General features: G+C 41.9%; 1 protein-coding gene across 4 annotated transcripts in view; it reads right to left on the reverse strand.

Annotated features, from left to right (window-relative positions):
* Window positions 1-26,623, reverse strand: part of TMEM232 (transmembrane protein 232) — a 171,610-nt gene that overhangs the window by 117,232 nt on the left and 27,755 nt on the right. For 3 of the 4 annotated variants that reach the window (XM_070412431.1, XM_070412432.1, XM_070412433.1), the window contains exons 3-7: window positions 22,116-22,227; window positions 20,670-20,775; window positions 18,206-18,363; window positions 12,917-13,016; window positions 7,048-7,214 (exon numbers count right to left, since the gene is read on the reverse strand). In XM_070412431.1, the coding sequence (XP_070268532.1) occupies window positions 7,048-7,214; window positions 12,917-13,016; window positions 18,206-18,363; window positions 20,670-20,775; window positions 22,116-22,227 (643 nt within the window). The remainder of the gene's footprint in view (window positions 1-7,047; window positions 7,215-12,916; window positions 13,017-18,205; window positions 18,364-20,669; window positions 20,776-22,115; window positions 22,228-26,623) is intronic. The other variant, XM_070412434.1, reaches the window with a different exon arrangement.

Genomic DNA, 26,623 nt, shown 5'->3' on the forward strand with positions numbered 1-26,623 from the left:
TACCATTTTTACTCATCATTGAAAAAGAATGAAAGCAGCCTCTGATGTCTGGAACTGATTTGACATCAATATAATTACAAGCTGCTCTGACGCTCACAACCAGGTCATTTTGTTTCCTGTTGGATATAAACGCACAGAATATCAACCCCAGACAGCAGTACTCTGAGAACATGATACACGAACAAACAAAGCTACATGATGAAGTTTTGCTAAGCACAGGCAAAAGTCACCGTGCCACCCGCAAAACAGAATTGTCCCTACTTTCTGGCAGCATCAAATCTTTATAGCTTTCCCCAATTACCCAAACAAAGTCTAAATCCTGTAATAGATTCATTCTAACACACTCTTACTAAAATAGCCTGTGGGTCCTTGGGCATGTGTTCTCTCTCTGCAACAAATAAAAACCCACTTTGCTTAAAATACATGTGCAGTCCTGCTGGGCTTTGGGTGAAGGGCATTGGCATAACCAAGAGCAAATGATGAATTTGCTACACCTGTGACTTTTCCAGGTAAGTGAGGCTGATTTATCCTTGTGCATTTTATACATTTTAAGCATTTGCATGGAAATCTTACTCAAGTTTCTTCCCTGTGTGTTTTCTTTAAAAAAAAAACACACACATATATTTGCCAAACTTGAATAAATGGGTATAATAGTGATGACTATGTATTTCATGCAATCATCATGTACATCATCAACATAACAAACCAAAGCTATTAGGTGGCATAGAGTTCTTTGCCTTTACACTATATATCCAAATCAGTCTTACTCAGGTGTGGTTAGCAGATAAGTGCCATCTGCAAACTGTTATACAGAAATAAAGAATACACATTGAGAAACTTTTATAACAAGTTGACAGAGTTAATTTTATATATTTTGCCTAACAGAAAAAAATTATGCTTGCATTTTTATGTTTTTATTTTTGGTAATTCATTATTATTGTAGTTTACAAAACTACCAGTCTACGACAGTTTGGAAACTAACAAAAAATGTTAAGAGGGATCTTTTACCCTAGTTTGAAAAGCACTGAGCACTGCATTAAATGACTTCCAGAGAACTTTTTGCCCCTTCCCTCTCCCTCCTCCTTCCCTCCTTCCCTTCCTTTCTCCTTTTATTTATTTTTTTTACTTTCTGACCACTTCCTATAGTTCTTTCATCTCCCCTCCTAATGTCCTGTCCAGTTTTGGGCTACGTTGCTTAGCAAACTGGCCCCTGTGCAGAGAGGGTGGGAGAGACCTAAGAATGAGGCAGACAACTTCAGATGGAAGGTGGCAGGTTTAATAAGCAAGGCAACTTACCAAGCTTGTCTTGAAGAGCCACCAGAAGAGTAGATCACATCCACCACCAGAATCTTAACTGGGTTCAGTCATGTATACCGTCCAGATGGTCTGAACAACACATTGCTTTGTCAAGGTCACATCCTTGAAAAGGGCTCCCATTGTGGGAACAGTGAGGAGAATATATATTCCAAGGACAGAGGAGGGGTGAGGAGCTCTGATTGCCCAGGGTCGACTGGAGGTCAAGTCCTCTAGATTACCTCCTCCAACAGTGGCTATCAGTGTCAGTTGTACAATGCCTATTTTAGGACGCCCTAAAAAAGTATTGTTAATTTTTAGGACGCCCTAAAAAAGTATTGTTAATTTTTTGTTGTCTGAGAATTCAAAGGGTCACATCAGCTTGAATTCTATGCAAATTTGAGTACACAAGCTCTGAGGGTCTGACCAAGTTCTCTTTTATAACAGAAACTAGAGGCCCAGTGCACGAATTCATGCACAGGTGGGGTTCCTTGGCCTGGCCAGCAATCTGGGCCCATTGGGACCATCTCGCCCAATCCTTATTGGGGCCAGCTGGCCATGGGGAGGAACCATGAGAGGTTGGCCCAGGCAGGAGTTTGGCTGTGGGAGTGCACTGACCACCAGGGGGCAGCTCCTGTGTTGAGCTGGGCTTGAAAGCCTGGGCTCTATTCTGGCTGCTCAGAGACAGCTTTTTTAGTTCCATTCTTGTTTTCAGCCATTTTGGGGATGGTTGACATTGCCCTGAAAGGACCTCTCAATACAAATGTGTTGCTTGGATAGTAAGACATGAATCATAGGATAATGCTCCTAATTTTAAAGAACCTGTGTCTCAGGCTAACCCAATTCCTAGTAACCATTTCCAATTATAGTAAAGTACAAAATGTCCCAAATTTAGAGAATGCCTTTGGCATACCAGGCACTTAAAGCAGTCAGGATAAGATTGCTAATCACATTTTAATGTAAACTCTGCCTGTTTCCTTGCTTTCAGAAAACTATTTGTACTTTAGGACAGCTGCAACTATCCTGTAAAGAGTCTATAGCATTTTAATTGAGATTGAATCCACCTTCCTCAAAGAGCTATGTTATTATCATGTGACAACTAGCAAATCCAGCTTTGTTAGTGAGCAAAGGGGAGAGTGAGAACTCAATCCAGTGGTCTGGTTCTGCAATCCACAGAACTAATTAAAGTGTATTATTTGTCAAAGTCGGTGGAAACCCTGTGTCTGTATCAGCTTAAAAGGATATTGGAAGGAGAAATGGGTTCTAGCAGCAGGGAAAAGAAATGTCTTATTCTTAAATAGAACCAACAGCCATTTTGTGAGTATCCTAATGTGTATATCCCACAGAATTCTTTTTTCCCCATCAATTTTATAGCAACACTTTGGAAACAAATAATTATGTTTATACTCCAATGCTTATAAATATATTAAAAATATTTTACAGTGACCAAAATATGCTCTTATGGACCTTTTTAGCTTTATTAAAGGATAAGGGCTATAGAAATAAATCCACAAATCCTCTACTAAAGCATAATAGCAATAAAGATGGGAGAGAGAATGAATACAAGTATATCTTTTATATTCCCCTATTTAATGAATAAATACTCAACTGAACTGCCTTAGGTTAATAATGGAGAAATGACCTGAAACTGGGGCACAACATTAAACGATGTAATCAAGCACTGAATCAGTAAGCTCAACCAGCAATGTTAGCAGCACTGTGGCTACACTACCTTTTATATTCTTTATATTATAAGGTAAGGGGAGGAGAAAAGGGAGAGCAAGAAATCTGATAGGCTAAAATCTGTTTTAATCTCTTCACAGAATTATACCTATAGAGCTGACATAGAGCTTAGAAAAGGTTGGAACTGTGCCCTTAGTCCCCAAAAAATGGAAAAAGGCACAGAAATTTAGGGACTGGTCCCATTCTAAAGAGATACATTCTTTTCTTGTGTTGACATTTTGCCCCTTCCAGTTCAATCCAAGCTGTACAGCAGTCAGCTTCCATTTTCTGGTGCACCAAGAGTGACAAAAACTGGCTGATTGTCAGAAAAGCAGAATCTACATTGAAGGTTTCCTACCTCATAACCAGAACAATCATGTCCTGAAGATCTCACAGTATCCTATTTGTTTAAAAGAAAAACACTCAGATAGATCACTACATTAAATTAAGCACAATTAACTACATAGTTAAGCACATTTAGTCAGTATAATCATGTCCTTAGATGAAAATCATTATATTTCAATAATCATTATTTACACTTGCATGACAATAATTTATAGGACACATGCTTTTTGCAATTTTCACAACAATCCTATAGATTAGTTAGGGCAAATATGATGAGGATGATGATGATGATGACAACAACAGTGATGGTGATGTCTTTTTGTTTTGAAAAGTCAGTAATAAAAATCAATTTTACTTCATAAGTAACATGTCTCAAAAGTGATGGTTATAATAAGCAACTCAGAGAAGGCTAAGAATGTTGCATACATCATTTTTAAGTAGAGTTGGTATATAATATTAGTCATGTTAGTTTCAGGTGTACAATACAGTAATTGGACGTTTTTATAGTACTTGACAATGTGAGGTGACACCTTTTTTAAAGATATGCAAATGAGATTTGGAGAGCTGAATGGGCCTCCTCTGGATCACACAGCCAGTTGGTGAGCAGGTTTTTCCTCTTCATAATCAATGCTCTTTCTGTTGCTCAATATCATAGGTTATGTATTTATTGTTAAAACATTTTTAAACTTAAAAACAAAATCTTTTTTATGCATGCAGCAATTTGTGTTCATTAGCAATTACTAGTAAAACAAAAAAGTTCAGGTTGCTCAGTATATGTTGCTCTTTATATAAATGGTTCACCAAGTAATGGGCAAGAGAGAAAACACTAAAGCCTAGAAAGATTTAAAATAGGTGTGCTTAAATGTTTTTCCTTATACACTTAAGTTTTAGGTAGTTTTAGAAAGGGCTCAATGGAAAGATGGGAAAACTGTGAGGTAACTTCTAGATAAAACTATTTAAAAAGCTAATCTTCCTTAAATTTCCTTAGTTGTTTCAACTTGCATTATGTTAAATGTATTTTTTTCCATTTAAAGAAAAACAATTAAAATAGAAAAATTATCTATATAAAAGCCTAAGTGACCGTTTGACCATCCGACCGATAGTTATGATGCGCACTGACCACCAGGGGGCAGACGCTCAATTCAGGAGCTGCCCAGCTGTGGTGACTTGGCAGCTGTGGTTCTCGGATGATGCACCCGGCACCAGAGAGGAAGGAGCCTGATTCTAGCGTGCGTCACCTGAGAACTGTCCTCTCGCAATCTGGGACCCCTCAGGGGATGTCAGAGAGCCAGTTTTGGCCCAATCCCCACAGACCAGGCCAAGGGCCTCTAGTTTTTTATATTTATACTAGAGGCCCAGTGCATGAATTTGTGAACAGGTGGCGTTTGGCCAGCCCACCCTGATGAGGGCCCATTGGGCCAGGCCAGCAGGGGGGAGGGGCCGCAGGTGGTTGGCTGGCCCTGCCCCTGATGGGGATGATGAACTCCTTTAGCTTTTTCTTGTCTGTGAAGCTCTTTATCTGGCCTTCAATTCTAAATGAGCTTTGCTGGGTAGAGAAGGGCGTGGCAAGAAATATTCAAAGTGACGAAGAGCAAGGACCTGCAGCCAGGGTGACCTTCCTTTTGAAAGGATGTGGCTGCTCCGGAGTCGAGGGTTCAGTCTCCTGAAACCCGGATCAGTCTTTGCATCGGGTGAGTGGAATCGCTGAGGCCTATTTGAGAGTCACCAAGGCTGGGAGGTGATCTCAGAATAGTTAAAAACACATTTGTGAAGGGATGTTATGGATTCTCTCTCATCAAAAAGCCCACGTGTCTGTGCTACACCAACAGGGTTGCTTTAACACTGAAGCCTCCATCCACAAGCCCACCCACCTCCAGGAGCTGGCAGAAAGTTGAAAGTGGCCGTGTAGATGAGGCTGGTGCCAGGCAACCTGGCAGGTGTCAGCAGCTCGGCAGTCTGAGCCCCAGGTGTGGGGAGATGGGCTCTGACATCACCATCATGTGGAGGATTTGATGCCATCGGCAGCGGCTTCAGAGCTTGTTGCTATTTTGTTTTATTTTTATCTCCTTTTCCCTTTAAACCTCTCCAGGTTGTGTGCGTTCGAGAGAATAGCAGTCTTTGCAGCCTCCTCAGCAGAGAACACGCCTTCAATCTGGATTCATGCACAGCCGAACAGAGTCCTGTTTAGAAACACGTTTGGGTTTGCATTCTTTGCACTATAACCGATAAAGAGGGTTTTAGATTCTGGCACATAAATATGTTCCCATCCATGAGGGCAGGATGCTGAGCGCAGCCACAGGCACAGCCACAGTTCTTCACTCACTCACAGACCTTTGTCCTGAGTGATACAGAGATACAGGCCCTTCGCACACGGAGGAGGCCGGGGAGCAGGGTCGGGAAGCAAACGCAGAACACGGCCATCCGTGGCCCTGCTTTCCCAGACCTGTCTCAGTCCCAATCTTCCCACTCCGGGTCTGTAGTGTCTTCCTCTTAAGGCAGATTCAGGCAGCTGTGGGACATGATGTTTATCACACGCTGTTTCTCCATGTTGGTGGTCAGCACGGGGTTCCTGAATCAGGCTTCCTTCAGCATTGTGGTGGGGGGGGAAGACAGCATGAAAGTGCGAACACAACCCATGCGGACTCCTCGCTGAGCACCTTCTGTATACCTTCTGTATACTTGATGGGCATCTCCCCTCAGAAGGGGTGCTGACAACTCAGTTGCATGCTTCCTGTAGGTGGGGCCAGACAGGGGGAAGGGCCGAGAGAGGTGGGGGCTGGGGGCCGATCTGGCCCGGATCAGGCTGGTTGGCTGCCGCAGTGCGCGTCATAGCCACCGGTCGTTCGGGTCATTCTGCTTGTTCCGCCATAACGGTTGCTGGGCTTTTATATATATAGAAACTATAAAATGATAAGTATATGCAACAAAAAAATAAGATAAAAGAATCAAAGTTTTAAAGTGTTTACTTCTTTCTTTTGGAATATATGCAAGAAAAGGAAATAAAAACATCATCAACCCCAGAGATTGAAATGTGTCATTTGACATACATCATCCCATAAAGTACATAAACAATTACATGGCTCACTGCAGTTCTTTTTGCATAATACATTTTCATAAGAGTTTATTACATACCTAGGAATTATATAAGTGGGACAGCTAATTTTCTCTAATTTTAATGACTAATATCTGAGTTAGAAATGGAAAGGAGATTTTTCATATACTAGGGATTATTTTAATTTTTCAATTTTGAACCACTTAATTTTTTTCAGTTGATTTTAATAGCACATTAAATGTTATTACATATAAATTATGGGAGCATAAAAATATTACACTTGTTCTCATTAATAGACTGCACTTTACACACTTTCCTTTTAATAAAAATGTAATATCTTAAAATGTTCATTTATGTGTCAAACTAAATTATGCTGCAATTTTCATTTAAGCAGCTGAGATGGACTCTATAAAAAAAATGGCTTATGACGTTACTCTATTTAAAGTAGTAGTGGTGAATTTTGATGCCCCACTACTAATTCCATTAACTACTCCTCCTGGTGACATGAATTTAGTGTCTGTTGTTCCCTCCTCCCGCAGCTAAACTCAATTTAGAAATGCTTACTAAATTGGCAAGCACAAATATTTAATCATAGTAATCTAAATTTGATTCATCATGCACTAGTATAGACTCACCATATGAGAATCTGTGCCCTCATGTTGATTCTTGTTTTCCACACGGCTAAAAATTGTGTCAGATGGTAATTCTCTTTTACATATAATTTCCATGGTTTTCAGAATAACTTGCACATTTGAAAAAATGTTTGGATACATATAATATATCTCTCCAGAGAAAGAAAGTGCTATTTTAAGAATAAAAATTTGTGAGAAATATTTCATTAATATCTTGTATAGTGTTTCATTTGTCTTTTAGTTATTAAAGTATAATTAAATTCAGTACTTCAGTGCTGAAACTGCTGTACAATTCCCCATGCAGATTTATAATGTTATGTATGCCCCCTTGTGGTATAATAGAAAACTACAAGGTAAATAATTTGTATATGAAATTTTATATGGCGGAATGCCCAATTAAGAATAGTTACTGCCCAGCTGGTGTGGACCAGTGGTTTAGCATTGACTTTTGAACCCGTAGTTCACAGTTTGATTCCCAGTCAGGACACATGTCTGGGTTGTAGGCTCGATCCCCAGTAGGAAGCATGCAGGAGGCATTTGATCAATGATTCTCATCATTGGTGTTTCTCTCTCTCCCTCTCCCTCTCCCTTCCTCTCTGAAATCAACAAAAAATATATTTTAAAAAAGAATACTTACTGCACAACAATGCTTGGAAACTTTCAGCTGATAATAAATGAAGTTAAAATAGATACTATATTTATAATGAATACTTTAAAATTGTAATCCTAGAAACAAACTAATGTCATTGCTTTTAACCCAACGTTCTCCATTTTTATTCCTTTTCAAGATGTTATTATTTTTTTAAAGTATATATTTTAAGTATAGCAACAATTATGTCATTTAACATAAAACTATATGATATTTAACAGAACCATCTTCATGCTGTTTCTCTTATAAACTTTTAGACTATCTCTGAGTTTCAGTTCATTGACAAAGTGGAAAAATTCGTAATAACCAATCTTCTACTGGACTGTTATATGGATAGGTGGCATCTGCTAATAGCCTTGGGTAGGAATCAGCCTGTTGTTGAAAACAGAGATATAGCCTAAGTAAGGCTGAACTTAACAGTATTTGATAAGAGGGCAAAATTTGGAGATTTTATCTTTATATGAAACAAAGATATTGGCTTTCTTGGGATATATCCACAATAATAGGCTAAAGTGAGAACTTCAGGTTTTATTCAAAATTTACTTGTCATCATCATCTGAATATTTGAGGAATCACTATGTTGAACACTATAGGAATTAAAGAAAGGATCCTACATAATAAAAGCCTAATATGCTAAGTGTTCAGTTGTCTGTTCAATCAATCAAAGCGTAATAAGCTAATGATATGCTAAGGCCGCTCAACCACTTGCTATGACGTGCACTGACCACCAGAGGGCAGTCAACCAGTCGTTATAATGTGCACTGACCACCAGGAGGCAGACAGTCGACCAGTCGCTATAACATGCACTGACCACCAGGGGGCAGATGCTCCGACTGGTAGGTTAGCTTGCTGCTGGGGTCCGGACAATTGAGACTGAGTTAGACGGGCCAGACATGCCCTGGAGCTCTCCTACGGTCCCTCCCCGGCTGGCCAACCTTCCACATCCCTCCCCGGCCCCGATGGTACACTGGTGGGGTCCCTCGGACTGGCCTGCACCCTCTTGCAATCCAGGACTCCTCAGGGGATGTTGGAGAGCCAGTTTCAGCCCAATCCCACTGGCCAGACCGAGGGACCCCACTGGTGGATGAATTTGTGCACCAGGCCTCTAGTTTATAATATAATAATGAAATCAAAACAAGAAATATGATAAGCATGCATTCCTATTCTGCCAGTCTACAGCCTTGTCTTGGTTTCAGACCTATCAGAACTTGCAGTAGTGTTTATCAGTCAGTCTCCAAAAACACTTCCACTATTACCTTCTGTTCTCTCCTCCATAACTTTTCATCAAATACTATTCTGTTTTTTGTATCTTGAGTCTCTTCATGTCTTATCCTACAACTAGAGGCCCGGTGCACAAAAATTTGTGTACTCAGGGGTAGGAGGTCCCTTAGCCTGGCCTGTGCCCTCTCACAGTCTGGGACCCCTCGGGGGATGATCACCTGCTGGCTTAGGCCTGCCCCTGGGGGATTGGGCCTAAGATGGCAATCAGATATCCCTCTGGCAGCCCAGCAGCCCTTGGGGGATGTCCACTTGCCAGCAGGGAGCAGGCCTGAGCTGCAGTCAGACATCCTTAGTGCTGCTGAGGAGGCAGGGGAGGCTCCCACCACCACCACTGTACTGGCAGCCATCAGCCTGGTGGGGCTGAGCAGAGCTCCCCCGAGCTCTCCCATGTGGGAGTACACTGACCACCAGAGGGCAGCTCCTGCATTGAGTGTCTTCCCCCTGGTGGTCAGTGTGTGTCATAGTGACCATTCATTCCCAGTCTTTCTGCTGTTAGGGTCAGTTTGCATATTACCTTTTTACTATATAGGCTAGAGGCCTGGTGCATGGGTGGGGGCCGGCTGGTTTGCCCTGAAGGGTGTCCTGGATGAGAGTGTGGGTCCCGCTTGGGTGCCTGGCCAGCCTGGATGAGGGGCTGATGGCTGTTTGCAGCTAGCCACACCCCCTTTAGGGTGGGGGTCCCCACTGGGGTGCCTGGCCAGTTGGGTGAGGGGCTGAGGGCCATTTTCAGGCTGGCCAGCAACTGAAGCTCCCAGCCTCTCCTTTTTTTCTTTTTTTTTATTCTGAGATTTATTTACCTTCTATAATTGAAACATTGTTGCCGTCACTGGCGCTCCCAGCTCTGAGGCCGCGGCCAGCTGAAAGCATGTATCTTGGGTTTGTTTAGCTTCTATAATTGAAACATTGTTGCTTCCAGAGCTCAGAGCCGGGCCACAGCAGGCGGGGAACGTTGGCTTCCTCCATCACTGGAGCAAGCAAGCCTCCTGCTTGCTTCAGCTGCGTGGCTGCCGGCCGCCATCTTTGTTGGCAGTTAATTTGCATATCGCCCTGATTAGCCAATGGGAAGCGTAGCGGAGGTATGGTTAATTACCCTTTTTGTCTTTTATTAGATAGAATATACTAATCTTCTTTTGACCCTGTTTTTTTTCATCTGAATTACTGACATATTTCTCCTTCCTTTCATAGCTAAGCTTTTTTAAATAGTTCACCATCTCTGTCTTATACTTAAATCTTTCCTTCACTCTTTTTTTACAGTCAGCCTGAATGCTACTTTCACGTCTCCACTCAGGAAGCTCCCAAGATCAACAGTGGCTTTCTGGTTGTAGAAACCCATCATCACTTTCAATCCTCCAGCTACTTAATACTTCTACAGCTCTTAATAATGTTGATCTTAAACCAAAATCTTAAATCCAAATCTCTTTGGATTTCTATGCCATTGCCCTCTTCCTATTTCCCTCAGTTTTCTGTTACTGATGTCTGTTACTCCAATGATCTATTAAATGGTTATGATCCCAAGACTTTATTTCTATAATTAATTTATACCCACCACCATCTCCCACCCTCAGGTTGTCTCAGGCATATTAACATGTAAGACGGTCAATTCATCCATGTTAATACCCATGAAATAAGGGAATCTATGCTTCATGTGTTGCTCTAGTTCTAATCCTGTGTTTCTAACTGCTAGCTTGGTATATATACACTAGAGGCCCGGTGCACAAAAATTTGTGCACTCAGGGGGGGGGGGGGGGTGTCCCCCAGCCTGGCCTGTGCCCTCTCGCAGTCTGGGACCCCTCGGGAGATAACGACCTGCTGGCTTAGGCCTGCTCCTGGGTGGCAGAGGGCACGCCCAAACCCTAGGTGCAGCCCCTGGTCGGGCTCAGAGCAGGGCCAATTGGGGAGTTGGGGCGCTGCCCCCTGTCATGCACAGAGCAGGGCGGATCGGGAGGTTGCGATGCCACCCTCAGGGTAGGGCCAATCAGGGGGTTGGGGTGCTGCCCCCTGTCACTCACAGAGCAGGGCCCATCAGGGGGTTGGGGCGCTGCCCCCTGTCACTCACAGAGCAGGGCCCATCAGGGGGTTTGGGGCTCTGTACCCTCTCACACACAGAGCAGGGTTGATCAGGGGTTTGGGGAGCTTTCCCCTGTCACGCACAGAGCAGGGCCCATCAGGGGGTTGAGGAGCTTCCCCCGTGTCATGCACAGAGCAGGGCCGATCAGGGGGTTGAGGAGCTCCCCCCTGTCACTCACAGAGTAGGACCGATAGGGGAGTTGGGGCACCACCCCCGGTCACACACAGAGCAGGACAGATCAGGGGGTTGGGGTGCTGTACCCTGTCACACTCAGGGCAGGGCCAATGGGGAGGTTATGGCTCTCCCCCATCACACACAGAGCAAGGCCCATGGAGGGGGGTTGGGGCGCCACCCTCTATCACCCACAGAGCAGGGCCGATCAGGGGGTTGGGGCGCCGCCACTGTCACACTCAGGGCAGGGCCGATGGGGAGGTTATGGCTCTACCCTGTCACACACAGAGCAGGGCCTGTAGGGGTGGGGGGGTTGGGGCACCGCCCTCTATCACCCACAGAGCAGGGCCGATCAGGGGGTTGGGGCACTGCACCCTTTCACACACAGAGCAGGGCCCATGGGGCGGGGGGCGGGGGGCGCTTGGGGCGCCGCACCCTGTCACACACAGAGCCGCAGGGCGATCAGGGGATTGGGGAGCTCCCCCCATCAGGCACAGAGCAGGACTGATTAGGGGGTTGGGGCGCCTTCCCCTGTCACTCACAGAGCCGAAGGGCGATCGGGGGTTTGGGCGCTGCCCCCTGTCATGCTGATCCCAGTGCCGGGAGGCATATTACCCTTTTACTATATAGAATAGAGGCCTGGTGCACGGGTGGGGGCTGGCTGGTTTGCCCTGAAGGGTGTCCTGGATCAGGGTGGGGGTCCTCACTGGGGTGATTGGCCAGGCTGGCTGAGGGGCTGAGGGCTGTTTTCTGGCTGGCGGGTGACAGAAGCTCCCAACCGCTCCTTTTTTTCTTTTCTTTTTTTTATTCTGTGCCAGCTTTAGCTCTGAGGCCTCGCTGCTGAAAACATTGATACAATGTTGCGGTCTGGCTGACTGAAAGCCGGTTTCTGGGGTTTTGTTTAGCTTCTATATTTGCAACATAGTTGCTGAGAGTTGCAGCTGAGAGGCCGGCAAGTTAGGCAGGGAACTTTGGAGTCCGCCGTCACTGGAGCAAGCAAGCCTCCCTGTTCGTTTCAGTGCATGGCTGCCGGCTGCCATCTTGGCTGACAGTTAATTTGCATAAGGATATGCTGATTAGCCAATGGGAAGGGTAGCGGTCGTATGCTAATTACCATGTTTCTCTTTTATTAGTGTAGATAAGTGACCTTCAAATTCAACATGTCCAATGTTTCTACAAAATTTTCTCAGTTTAAAACATCATTATCTCGAGCCTATTAATCAACATGTAAAACTTAGGGTTCCTCTTGAATTCTTTGCTTTCCCTTATATATTGCCTAGATCCAACACATCACTTAAGTCCAGTGTCTTTTCAAGACTACTTTACTGAATCCTATTCTCATTTTAATTGTATTTAACATCTCTTGCCTATACTGATATCATAGCTAATTGACCTCCGCATCTGCTCAGTCCTTACTCCAATCCAGCACCCCCATCATCACTAGGGTTACCTTACTAAAATATTAATTTAACTTCCTTACAATCTAGAGAAGTAGCGACTACTACATATAAGGAAACTGAGTCAGACAAGGTGGTAGAAGTAGCTAAGTAGAAAAGTTAAAAGTAAAAAAACATGCAATCTGGTCCAGAAACTGTACCCATCTTTCATGAAATACACAGCTTATGCTCTTTATAGTGATAGCCTGAGCTTCACAAAATATAACATAAAACATTCATAAGTTTAGAAAATAAGAGATAGTCTACCGTGTAAAAATGGTTGAAGTCTAAGTAAGTGTTCTTTAAAACTTTCTAGGTGACCATACAGGAAATATATAAAAAGTCTTAAGGAGATCAAATAGCCAATCTGTCAAAAGAGAAACAAAAAAGCATTTTTGTGTTGCATCAATAAATGTTTAAAAACCATAAAGAAAATAAACCATTTTCTTATTACATTTGCTTTTGATGGAACAATTTTAAATTCTTGAGATTGTATGCTTTTGAAATAATTCTAAAACATTTATATCAAGGTTGAAATACTGGTTCAGCCAAAACACATTTATAAATCATCTCTACATTATATATAATGGCCAATACTGAATGATATTCTGTTCTGTGTCCTTTAGAACAGTATTTTTCAAATTGCAAGCCATGGTCTTTAAGTGAGTCATGAAATCAATTGAGAGGGGATTTTAAAATAAAATACCATAGTACATTGCACAGTTCCTTGTTTCACTTATATATAAGTGAGTATGTTTTAATGTGTGTGCTGGATTGCAATGCAAAATATATTTCTCCCTATGGGTCTCAGTCCAAACAGTTTAAAAACACTGTTTTAGGTAGTTTGAGAAATAGTCTGCCTATTCATAGTATTCTGTACTAAGATCCCCATTCCCTCATGAAAAAGTATCATTACTAAATAAAGATAATGACTTATTTTTGTGAAGTTTAAACTACATGCATAGCTAAAACAGTTTTTTCACATAGACAAGAAAATGGAATATCTTCATAATCATATGATATGCAAGATTTCACAGAAAATAACCAAAAAACACCCCAACTAAGTATGGAAATAAAGAGAACACATGCGCTTTTAGTTACTAAATCACAAGATTGTGGAGAACCAAATAATCTTCTCTATATATAAAAGCCTAAGTGACTGAACTACCAAACGACCGATCAACCAGTCACTATGATGTGCACTGACCACCAGTGGACAGATGCTCAATGCACAGGATCGGGCTCCCTCCTGTCTGGATTGGGCCTGTGGGGATCCGGCTCCCTCCTGTCTGGATCAGGCCTATTGGGATCAGGCCTGTGGGGATGGGACTCCCTCCTGTCTAAATCGGGCCTGCAGGGATCAGGCTGAAACCAGCTATCTAACATCCCCCGAGGGGTCCCGGATTGCGAGAGGGTGCAGGCCAGGCCGAGGGACCCACTGGTGCACGAATCCCTGTACTGGGCCTCTAGTAATAATAATAATAATAACTATCACTATGTCAATGTCAAACTATATGTGTATCTAAATCCTCTTAACCATAATGAAGAGAATTATTGGATCTACATTAAAAAAAAACGACAAAAGAAAATCTAAAAATGTTTCTACACAGTCTCAGTGATTCACCTACAACTATCAAACAAATAAGTGTCATTACTAGACTTTGAACCCAGAATTGTGTGACTTGCACCAAAAGTCATGAACTTTCTATTACAGCAGGGATTTTTCCCAATATTTTTATTACAAACTTATATCAGTAAAATAAATTCTGAGAATTCATCATCAGTATTTGTAAGTGTATCCTTAAATTATAACCATATACCATTCATAGACTTAAAAAAATAAATAAAATGTTTATAAGGTATGCCCAAGATATCTTCTCATATAGACCACTTTGATATATTTCTGGGCCTAAGAAATTGAAGTGAATAACTAATCTGAAGGAATTTAGGATTTTGCAAAGAATTAAAGATTGGCATTAAAATAAAAATTAATGTTTAAAAATTTAATGTGAGAAAAATAGAAAACTACCTGAGACGCATATCAGTTTGATCACTGTATTATACCCCAATTTGGTCATGAGTTTTACCTGATCTAGAGTCTGTCCCTCATTATAGCTATGCTTGAGAAACAGGTTTTTAAAACTTTCCTTTATAATATTCTGAAAGGCCAGATTTTCATTGAAAACTCTACTTTTGTATGTCTCTAAAGAATTCAGGAACTTTCTGTGCATCCTGCCTCATGTATCGTTTATCAACATAGTCTCTCTGTTGCTTGACAACTCAAGCTTTGCCTCCTAAAGCTCTGCTTGTCAATTTCCCTTTCTTTACTCTCCCATCTTCTTTTCCTTTATTCTTTAACCCCTTCTCTCCTTCTCTTTCCATCTCTTCTCTTCTAGCCTTCCTTTTATTTCTTTATAATAAAACTATAAAACCACTAGTTAAGCTAAATTTCTTTTACTAACAAACTTTGCAGCAGGCAACATGATCACCACACATGACATCAATCCAAGAGCTTATAAAACATGAACTACTGGAAGATGATTTCCCATCTGATGGCTCTAAAATGCCTGGGAATACTGAGAGAACAATGATTTTTCTCAAACTGAGCAAGCATTTTAAAAAGTGAGCAAGCATTTAAGGTGATCTGTTGGTATTTTTAAATGAAAAAGTGGCATTTTAAAATCCTTAAAATAGGAGAAAAGCTACATATACTAAGATATAAGGATACACTTGATTTTTAATTGAATCCTAGAGGCCCAGTGAATGAAATTCATGCACCGGGGGGTCCCTCAGCCCCACCTGCACCCTTTCGCAGTACAGGAACCCTCACTCCTTACCGCCCACCTGTTCACTGCTCCTTACTGCTTGGCTTGCTGCTCCTTAGTGCTGCTGCAGAGGCGGGAGAGGCTACCGCCACTGCTGCTGCGCTAGCCAGCCATGAGCTCAGCTTCTGGCTGAGCAGTGCTCGCCCAGTGGGAGCACACTGATCACCAGGGGGGCAGCTTCTGCATTGCGCATCTGCCCCCTGGTGGTCAGTGCGCATCATAGGAACTGATCATTCTGGTTGTTCCACCATAATGGTCACTTAGGCTATTATTATATAGACTAGAGGCCCAGTGCACAAAAATATGTGCACTCGGGAGGGTCCCTCAGCTCAGCCTGTGCCCTCTCACAGTCTGGGAACCCTCGGGGAATGACCACCTGCTGGCTTAGGCCTGCTCCCCGGGGGATTGGGCCTAAGCTGGCAGTCAAACATCCCTCTGGCAGCCCGGGAGCCCTCAGGGGATGTCCACTTGCCAGCAGGGAGCAGGCCTAGCTGCAGTCGGACATCCTTAGTGCTGCTGAGGAGGCAGGAGAGGCTCCCACTACCACCGCTGTACTGGCAGTCATCAGCCTGGCTTGTGGCTGAGCAGAGCACCCCCTGTGGGAGCACACTGACCACCAGAAGGCAGCTCCTGCATTGAGCGTCTGCCCCCTGGTGGTCAGTGCGTGTCATAGTGACCAGTGATTCCCAGTCGCTCTGCTGTTAGGGTCAATTTGCATATTACCCTTTTACTATACAGGATAGAGGCCTGGTGCACGTGTGGGGGCCAGCTGGTTTGCCCTGAAGAGTGTCCCGAATCATGGTGGGGGTCCCACTGGGGTGCCTGGCCTGCCTGGGTGAGGGGCTCAGGGCCGTTTTCAGGCTGGCCATATCCCCTTCAGGGAGGGGGGGTCCTGCTGGGGTGCCTGGCCAGCCTGGGTGAGTGGCTGATGGCTGTTTGTGGGCTGGCCACAGCCCCTTCAGGGTTGGGGTCCCCACTGGGGTGCGTGGCCTGCCTGGGTGAAGGGCTAAGGGCCATTTTCAGGATGGCCACACCCCCTTCAGGGGTGAGGGGTCCTGCTGGGGTGCCTAGCCATTCTGGGTGAGGGACTGATGGCTGTTTGCAGGCTGGCCACATGCCCTTCAGGGTGGAGGGTCCTGCTGGGGTCCCTGGCCAGTCTGGGTGGGGGGCTGATGGCTGTTTTCAGGCTGGCCAAGCCCTCCAGTAGGGACCCTCACCCCATGAGGGTGTGGCCATCCTGGGTGAGGGGCTGATGGCTGTTTGCAGGCTGGCCACAGCCCCCAGCCACCCAAGCTCCCAGTGGAGGCTGGGTGGAAGCAGGTATCTGGGATTTATTTAGCTTCTATAATTGAAACTTTGTTGCCTTTTGCAGAGGCCACAGCCAGCCAGAGCAGGTGGGAAGCTTGGCTTCCTCTATCGCTGGGGCAACCAAGCCTCCTGCTTCTCCAACTCCGTGGCTGCTGGCCGCCATCTTGGTTGGGTTAATTTGCATATAGTCGCTCTGATTGACTTGTGGGCATGGCTTGGGCGTAGTGAAGGTACAGTCAATTAGCATCTTTGTCTTTTGTTAGTGTAGAATAGAGGCCTGGAGCACGAAATTCGTGCATGAGAAGGGAGGGTCCCCTCAGCCCAGCCTGCACCCTCTCCAATCTGGGATTCCTCTCACAATCCAGGACTACTGGCTCCTAACTGCTCACCTGCCTGCCTGCCTAATTGCCCCTAACTGGCCCCCCTGCCAGCCTGATCACCCCTAACCACCTCTGCCTGCCAAACTGATTGCCCCTAACTGCCCCCCCTGCTGGTTTTGTCACCCCTCATGGCCCCCCTCTGCTGTCCTGGTTGCCCCTAACTGCCCACCCTTCCAACCTGATTGACCCCAACTGCCCTCCCTGCCGGCCGGGTTTCCCCTCACTGGCCCCTTGCTGGCCTAGTCACCCCAATCTGCCCCCCTACCGGCCTGGTTTCCCCCAACAGCCCCCCTCTGGCCTGGTCAACCCAACTGCCCCCCTCAACAGCTTGGTCACCCCTCATAGCCCCCCCTTCCGGCCTGGTTGCCACCAACGGTGCCCCCTGCCAGCCTAGTTGCCCCTCACTGCCCCCCTCTGCCAGCCTGGTAGTCCTTCACTTCCCCCCTGCCAGCCTGGTCACCCCACGCAGCCTGCTGCTCAGTCATTTGGTTGTCCCTCACTAACCTCCCTGCCAGCCTTGTTGCCCTACTCAGCCTGTTTGGTCATCCTTTTGGTTGTTTCGGATGTGACGGCCCCTGGCGCGCATATATATAATTATTTTCTTACATAGTTGGTGATATATTCTCTAGAACTATCTCTATTTGAATAGCAAGCAATAACACATTACCCAGCCCACCCGGTGTGACTCAGTGGTTGAATACTGACCTATGAACCAAGAGGCCACAGTTCAATTCCAGTCAAGGCATATACCAGGATTGCATGCTTAATCCCCAGTAGGGAGCATGCAGGGGGCAGCCAATCAATGATTCTCTCTCAACTTTGAAGTATCTGTCTCTCTCTCCCTCACTCTTCCTCTCTGAAGTCAACAAAACTATTTTTTAAAAATGCATTACCCACATTTAGAGAAGACTAACACAAACTGCCAAGTGAGAGAATATTCTATAATAAACCAAACACTTTGTTCAGATCCTAAAGCAGATGCTATACAGTTATACAAAGTACATGTAGTAATTACAACACATTAAAATTATTTTAAAACATACCTTTGCCAGCTTTATTTCCACGGAATATAAGTATGGCTTTAGGAATGCATCACAACAGAGTCTATATAAAATTGATTCCGCAAGAAAAAATAAGGCAGGTGGATGATCATAATAAAAGGAAGCATGGTCCAAGGAAGCATAAAGCACATTTAAAGCTTCTGAAAAATCAAAAAGTAGAAACTCTATAGTTGATAAATTATGCTGTTTTCTATATGCTACAATTAAGTCTTACAGTGAACTATTTCCCAAGACCAGACTGTAGTTTTAAAATATTTACAAATTCTTTGACCTCTCCCATCAAGTCTGTCCCCTTGAACCTTGAACCTGATCAGGTCTAGTAGCTGCTTCAACCAATTGACCGGCAGAATTAACACTGCAGGGTTTCCCAGGCTAGATTAGAAAAGGCAATCCAGCTGCCACCTGAATCTTTCTTTCAAAATAGGAACTTTGGAACCTTAAGCTGCCATGAGGGAAGTCCAGCTTTTTCAGAAGTCACAAAGCTCGAAAGACCATAGAGACAGAGATGAGAAAGAGAAAGAGAGAGAGAATGCCCAAGGAGCTCCAAGCTGTTGCAGCCAACACAAAATAGATCACCCAACCACATACACAATAGTGTGGGAAATAAGACAGAACTGGATGACAAAAGACAGTGCTAAAAATAAGTGCTATAAAAGAGAAGAGTAGGAAATCAAGGCAGAGAAAATAGGGCCCAGTGGAACTGAACAAGGAAGAGTATTGAGCTAAGGCCCTAAAGAAAATCGCACCTCAAGTAATCACAAAGATTTGAAGAACTGTCATGTAAGTATCTGAGGAAGAACAGAAAATGCAGGGACTTGAGAAAGGAAAAGCCCTGGCATAGTCAAGGGGTGGGAAGGAGACCAGCATGGCTGGAGCATAAGGAATAAGTAGGGAAGGCAGCCAAGAGCCAGATCATCCATAGCCTTGTAGCCCATAATATAAAGTTAGAGTTCTTTTTAGGTTAAGATAAAAGAAGATATTTAAATTTAGAATGGTCACTGCTGACTGGAGAGTGGACAGTAGAATAAGGAACCTCCAGACAAGGGTACAGGCTGGACACTGATGAGGAGGGTGTTTTCAGCTGTGGAGCTGGTAGAAAGAAATCATACTTAGGTCTTTTATTTGGAGTTCAATATTATCATGAGCTTTTGGTTGTGTGTAACAGAAAACACAGTGTCTTCAAAATAGCTATGCTTGTAACTTCACAAGATCAAAGTTGGAAAGGCTCCAAGGCTGGTCAAGGTAACTGCCTTCTGTGTGCATGTCTCCATCTTCTAGTTCCCCTGGTGTACCTGATGACTGTGATGACTACACAAGCATTAGGCATTTTGTCCTTTCCACCATAGCATTTAGAGAAGAATCCAGAGAGCATAGGGAGGAAAGGGGTGCTTTGTTCTCAGATATGTCTTTATCAAAAGCAGTTCAAAGAATAAGTATTCCTAACAGACTCGTCTTCACATCTCTTGGTCAGGACCAGGTCCTGTGACTCCCCCATCGATCTAATCACTGAAGTTTAAAGGGATGTTGTCTTAATTAGCTTAGCTCAATCATGATTCACCCCTGAGGCTGGGAAAGGCCAGTCCACTTCTGAATCACATGACTGCAAGATGCCTGAACAAAACAGGTTTAATTGACAAAGAAGAGCAAGTGGCTGCTGGTTGCTGGTAAGCCAAGAGTGTTTACTTCCATATCATTTAAACATTTAATAGAGGTGAAGCTGTGGATGGCACTGTGACAAAGTGCCGTATAGGCAAGTTAAATGCAAAATTGTTCTTACTCTTCCTGTTGCTTGAAAGCTCCCAGACAGCACTACAAAACCCAATTTACACAGGGAAATACTCTCTGACCTCATGCATTTCACATTCTAAAAACTCATTTTAAAAGGCACACACATAAAATTTAGGATAATGATAGAAGCAATTTTACCTCCTTAAAAATAATGGTTTTTAATTTCTTTTTTAGATTAGTTGGAGGGTAGTTTGAAAGGAGACATATAAGTGAGAAGTGATAAATGAAAAGGTAATGAGTAAAGTGGCTGTTTAAAATAAGTGAAAAACTAACGGCCATTTGGTTAATGTTTTATGAGTAAGAATTCTAAAGTGCAGAATCAAGTTTCTCTATAGTCCCTATTATAATTGAAAAATCACTAAATGACACTTTATATTACTTTTTAATTAGTTACGAATTTTAGAAAAAAGCAATAAAGACTATGCTGAGCAAAAGAGTTAAAAGCAAATTTGTAATTAAAAAGTTGAGCAAATTCATTAATTCAAAATTACAAAAGGAACTTTCATAATGAAACATTATCAGGTATTTCGATAGAAAAAGACAAATTTTTTCCTGGATCCTACACAATTTCTAAATATGAAAGGTCTCAAATTACACCTTCACTGCTAATTTAAAAAACACTTAGAGTAACTAGGAAGAATTTAGTTAAAGCACATACCATCTTGAATTTGTCCTTTGCATTGAGCCAGATATGATATTTCAATCCATGTAGTAGGAAGATGCACATGTTCCCCGGTGCCTAATGTGCTGAGACCCAATTTTCTCTGTGATGGGGAAACATGAAAGAGGCAAACAAACATGTACAATTTATTTATTTATTTATTTATTTAAATTATCCCTTAATTATATTTTCAAAGTCATTCTATGAGGCTGATGCTCTGTGGTGAGAGTTGTATAAATTTTTATTTTTTATTTTTGCTTTTATTATTTTTACATGTTGACCCTTTATGTAAACTGTTTTAGTATTAAAATGTAGAGAATGTTTGCTACTATTCTGAGTGATATTATTAGTTATTTGTTGAAAATAATTATCACTATTTTCTAGGGCTTTCTTCTATTTTTATCTCATTTCCCTACAAAGAGTATGCATCTCTGATTTTAAAAAGAAAATAAAAGTATATTGATGAAATGTAATTCATAGGAATTAGTTTCATGCCAAACAGCTGAAAAATTCTGGCAACTGTACTATACATGGGAAGAAGTTAATAAATATGACAACCCTCTGTGCATATATAGTGAAGGTTAAGAAAAGCTTTCTTGTCCTGGCCGGTTTGGCTCTGTGGATGGAGCGTCGGCCTGCGGACTAAAGGGTCCCAGGTTCGATTCTGGTCAGGGGCATGTGCCTTGGTTGCGGGTGCATCCCTGGTGGGGTGTGTGCAGGAGGCAGTTGATCGGTGTTTCTCTCTCATCGATGTTTCTGACTCTCTGTCCCTCTCCCTTCCTCTCTGTAAAAAATCAATGAAATATATTTTTTTTAAAAAAGCTTTCTTCCCTCTTTGGGACACCTGATATCTCAGTTACCTTTTTTTTTTAAAGACAAAGTGGAATTTTCATTATCAAAAATGTATTTACCAGCCTTTGATATTTTGATGTGGGCTCTTTGACTAGTGTCAGCAGCAATATTCCCTAATAATTTAAGTGGAATTTTCACCCAGAAGCCATTTGACATTGAATTATCTCTATATATAAAAGGCTAATATGCAAAGTGTCCCCTTGGGAGTTCCACCAGGAGAACAGGAGTTCGATTGCTCACTATGACATGCGCTGACCACCAGGGGGAGGTATGGAACATGGCAGGCGACCAGCAGCAGTGGGGTGCTGAGGGAACAAGGGAAAGAGGAGGTAGGGAGGCAGGGAGGTGGGGAACCTGATCTGCCCTGATCATCGACCAGGCCTAGGGACCCTACCTGTGTACGAATTTCATGCACCGGGCCTCTAGTTTGATTATAAACTTTAATTTGCATTAATATTTTTAACTATGCCTACTTATAATTAAAGAAAGGTGTATTCTTACTTTTTTCTTTCAATATTTTAGAACAAGTAATCATCCACCAACTAGAACAGAAAGTTCATAAACCAACTAAATCAAATAATGTAACACTACCTTACATTTGAGAAGGATTTTTCTAGCTAGGTCCAACAATTTTTTCTTCTCTTTTGGATTTTTTGTTTGGTTGAATCTCAAAATGAATTCTGCTGTGATTGAAAATGGTGGCCTAAACAAAACAAAACAAAACAAATCAATAGTTATAGCTATCACTTCTAAATTTTAATTAACCAACTTCTGATGGTTAAGTATAATTATTTTTTCTTAAAAAGCACCTTATAATAATGTTTCACACAAAACAAATCAGTAAGACAATACATGTTTACAGTCCTCCTAGATTAATCTTATAATACTTAGCATATTTGGATTGAGAAACAAAATTCTCATGATGTCAATGAACTTTATAGCCTCTGGAAAAAATTTTCTGCTATGGTTGCCAGAAATCTTGTTGGTATATGCCTTCTTCATAGGTAAAATCCAGCACAGCTTTAATTATGAAGACTGATTTATATCCTTAGATATGTCACTATTATTTGAATTTAAGATAAACTTTTATCCCATAATGTAAGCTGAATCAGTCCAACTATGGCTGGAGTAGGCAGGGAAGGAAAGATATATGTAGTAAGGTCAGAGTGACAAGTAGCCAAATTAACTCTAGATAAGATGGGAAGCCATTACAGGGTTTTGATAAAGGGTATGGCATGATTTAATTTAATTTTTAACATGACCGTCCCACTTCTGTGTTGAGAGTTGAAGTGTGTGGAGGTAGATGTAGCAAGGGAGGGAGCACACATATTTAAGTGAGAGGTAATGGTGTCTTGGATCAGAGTTCTAGCAATGCAAGTAAAACAGAACAGTTTGGATATTGGATATATCTTGACATGAGCTCTAATCAGACTGCCCAATGAATTAGAAATTAAGTGTGAGGAAGGAAAGGGAATTATGATTGAACTGAGTAACTGGAAGGATGGAACTGCCATTTACTGAGATGGGGAAGATTGATACAGAAGCAGATGTGGGGTGAGGGTAGAGAATAGGTTCAGTATTGGACATGTTATGTTTGAGATGACCATGGCCATCCAAGTGACAGATGGATACATGAGTTTAATCTCAGGACAAAGTTTCAGACTTGATACATCATTTTAAAAATCATTAACATATGTAAGATCTTTAAAGTCTTATGGATGAAAATGATCCCATGAGGTAAGTATAGAGAGAGTACACAAGTATATCAAAGACAAGGGAGACAATTAAGTTGAGGTTGTATGCTAGAAAATGAGACTAAACTAGAGCATGAAAGATTTCATTTACATTCTGAAAAGATCACTATGGCTGCTGTGCAGGAGCAGGGACACTGATTAGGAGGTTGCTGCAGAAAGACAGGAATTAGATGATGGTGACTTAGTGGATGAGGAGGTCATAGAGATGAAGAAACTGCTTAACTACAAAGGGCCAAGAATTCATCTCAGCTCTAACTCTAAAGCCCACAAAAATCTGTTCCATAATTTAGTATTGATGTGTCTGTGTTTCAGTCCTTGCTATAACTTGAGGTTCTTAAGTTTTTCCTTATTGCTATATATACAATTTGCTTAGTGACCATCTGGTGATTAACTGATACTAAACTGTACTTTCTCTGTTTTACAGGAGCGGGGAAGGAGGCTCAGAGAGGGTAAGTATCAAACTCAAGGTCATAGCTTTAATAGTGAACAGAACCAATATTTGAAATAAGATGTCTAAGTCTTTTTACTCAGGTTTTTTTTAATAAGATCCCTCAGAATATATTACAGTATAGAAATATATACTGGGTGCATTCTTCTTAATAAAATAAACATCAGTGTGACTTAAGCCTATTTCTCCACTACCATCTACAGACACCCCCAAACCTACCCAACACACACACAGAGACACACATACAATATTTAGGGTTTCAAATATAAATTAAAAATACATTTTCTGAAATGAGATATTTTATCTCAACCTTTTCATAGGCTCTGAGAAAAATGCATTTGTATGATTTTATTTTTAAAGCAGAGAAAAGCCTCAGGCTGAAAACAATATGTAATTTAATTTCTATGCTTAGGATACACTTTATAAATAATTTAAGTTTTGTTGATTATTTTTCAATATGGATTGTGGCCTGTAATGAATCATAGAAAATATGGAAAGCTGGTGGTTTTCAGCTTTCTGTATAGATATCACATACTTAATTGGTCTGCCACACTCATGTAAATAAATATATTAATGGAAAACCAATATAGCTATTTTAATCATTTCTTACCAATCACAAATAAATTGAGATTGTTATAGTTATTTAATTATAAATACAACACATGATAAGAAGCAAAAGGAAACTTTGAAAAAGCAAATATAGGCATTTAAAAAGAAAACATACTTTAGTCTCACACATTGCACTTTTTTTAAATTATCAAAGAATTTCACAAAGATAAATATAATCTACTCTAAGTGCATGAGTGCAGTTCTGTAGAAAAGGTAGTAGCTGAAGATCATTGTCATAATTCTATATAATAAAAGCCTGATATGCAAATTGACCAAATGGTGGAACAACGGGTGGAATGACTGATCACTATGACGTGCACTGACCACCAGGGGGCAGACGCTCGACGCAGGGGCTGCCCCCAGCCCGCAGGCCCTAGACCAGCCAAGGCAGGTGCCAGCAGGGGGCCCTGGATCGCTCTGCTGGTCACCCCACAAATGGGCCCTGATTGCCGGCCAGGCCTAAGGACCCTACCCATGCACGAATTTCAGGCAGCGGGCCTCTAGTTTAATATAAAGAGAATATATTAAAGTCTCCCAACCACATGGATACCCTGCTCAAACTGACCCTTTATATACATTATCTGTGAATTCAGAATTTTTTTAGATGAAAATTCATTTGTTCAGTACATATTTAATGAAAGCCTCCTACATACAAGGTATTCTGTTAGCTACGATAGGACTAATAGAGGAAACACGCCTGGCCTCAGAAAGTTCACAATCTAGGAAGGAAGGGAGACACATCACAAATGATGTAGCATAAACTACTTAAAAGAAAAGAAAAGCTGTGGGAGCACAGAAGGAGAGCTCATGATTCCAACACTTCCTAGTCCTATAATGTTTGTTTAATCAGTAAGCTATAATCTTCCATCTGTGGAAATGTGGACAAAATCTTACAGAATTTTGAAAAGCATTAAGCCAGGATACACAGTCTGGTTCCTGGCAAATATTCAGCTGTAGATAACTGTGAGTTATAAGCATTATTGCTTTTGGTTAAATATTCAGAAATAGCTTCTTTGCACATATGGCACTTGAGCTGTCCCTTGAAGTACAGACAGAACTGGAATGTGACAGAGCAGCAGTTATCCCTTCCAAATCTTTCTATGCTTCTTCCTGAGCACACGATCATCCAGGCACAGTCTTTATTTCCCAGTCTTTCTGGAAAATGTGTATGACCCATGGGCAAGCCTGGGGGTTATGCACATTTCAGGTCACTTCTAACTTACAGACAGGCTACTTTCTCTAGAATAAGACTTTTTTTCTCTCTCTTTCCAGTAGACTGGAACACAAATATAGTGCTGAGTCAGTTTTGATCAGGCAAATGAGTACAATGCCCTATGATAATGAGGATCCTGAGTTTCTCACTGACCACGAAAGCAGAGCTATTCTGTCAGCCTACACCCACCAGATTCATATGTCAGATAATACACGTCTATCTGACTTAAACCGCTGACATTGGTTGCTTGAAATTTACCCTAACAGAATGCTTAAACTCAAGATAAGAAATGAAGCTGCAAATGGTCAATTGAGAACAAAAATAAATGGCATTAAATAGCAATCTATGGCAGACACTTACAGCTGCCTACATCAATGTCTATTCTTCTTCATTTTTTAGGAAAGATTCTTTCTGGCAATTATGTATGCACTTATTTCTAGGTTTCAGCCAGTGAGATATAAGTAAAATTAAGATAGTAGTTCTAGGAAGTCCCCTAATAAAGTACACAAACCTTTTTTCTGCCTTTCCTCTGTTCTGCTGCATGAAGCATGACTGTGATGAGTGTCATTGCCAATGGATCATGAGATGACCTTAAGAATAAGCCATTTACAGCAGAGCAGCTAGTTAGATGGAACCTAGGTCCTGTATCATCTTTCCAGCTCTGGACTAGTATGAAAAAAAACTTCAAAGAAATAAACTTTGATTTTGTTTGTCATTGCTATTTTAAATTTTCTTAGTTGCAGTGAGCACTAATTCTACGTTATACATAGACTTTTGAGTTATATTTGATAAATAAGAGGGAATTACTGAACAGAAAAGTGATGACATTACAGCTCTGTTTAAAATGACTAAACTGAAAATCATATGTTCAATGGTTTGTAATGAGGAGTGACTGTAGGTAAACAGTTGGGCAATTATTTCAATGATTTAGATAAGAAGTAATAAAGGTCTGAACTGCATTTTGGGCAATAATAAAAAAGGAGTAAATGAATATGGGAAATTAAGAAGAAGCAATAGAGTTTGATGACTAATGAAATGTGAGAAAAGAAATTGTGAGGTTGGACATACACATAAT

The sequence above is a fragment of the Myotis yumanensis genome, unplaced genomic scaffold (assembly GCF_028538775.1).
Source record: "Myotis yumanensis isolate MYYU_CA2020_CCGP unplaced genomic scaffold, mMyoYum1.0.hap1 SCAF_4, whole genome shotgun sequence".
NCBI classification, from domain to species: Eukaryota; Metazoa; Chordata; class Mammalia; order Chiroptera; family Vespertilionidae; genus Myotis; species Myotis yumanensis.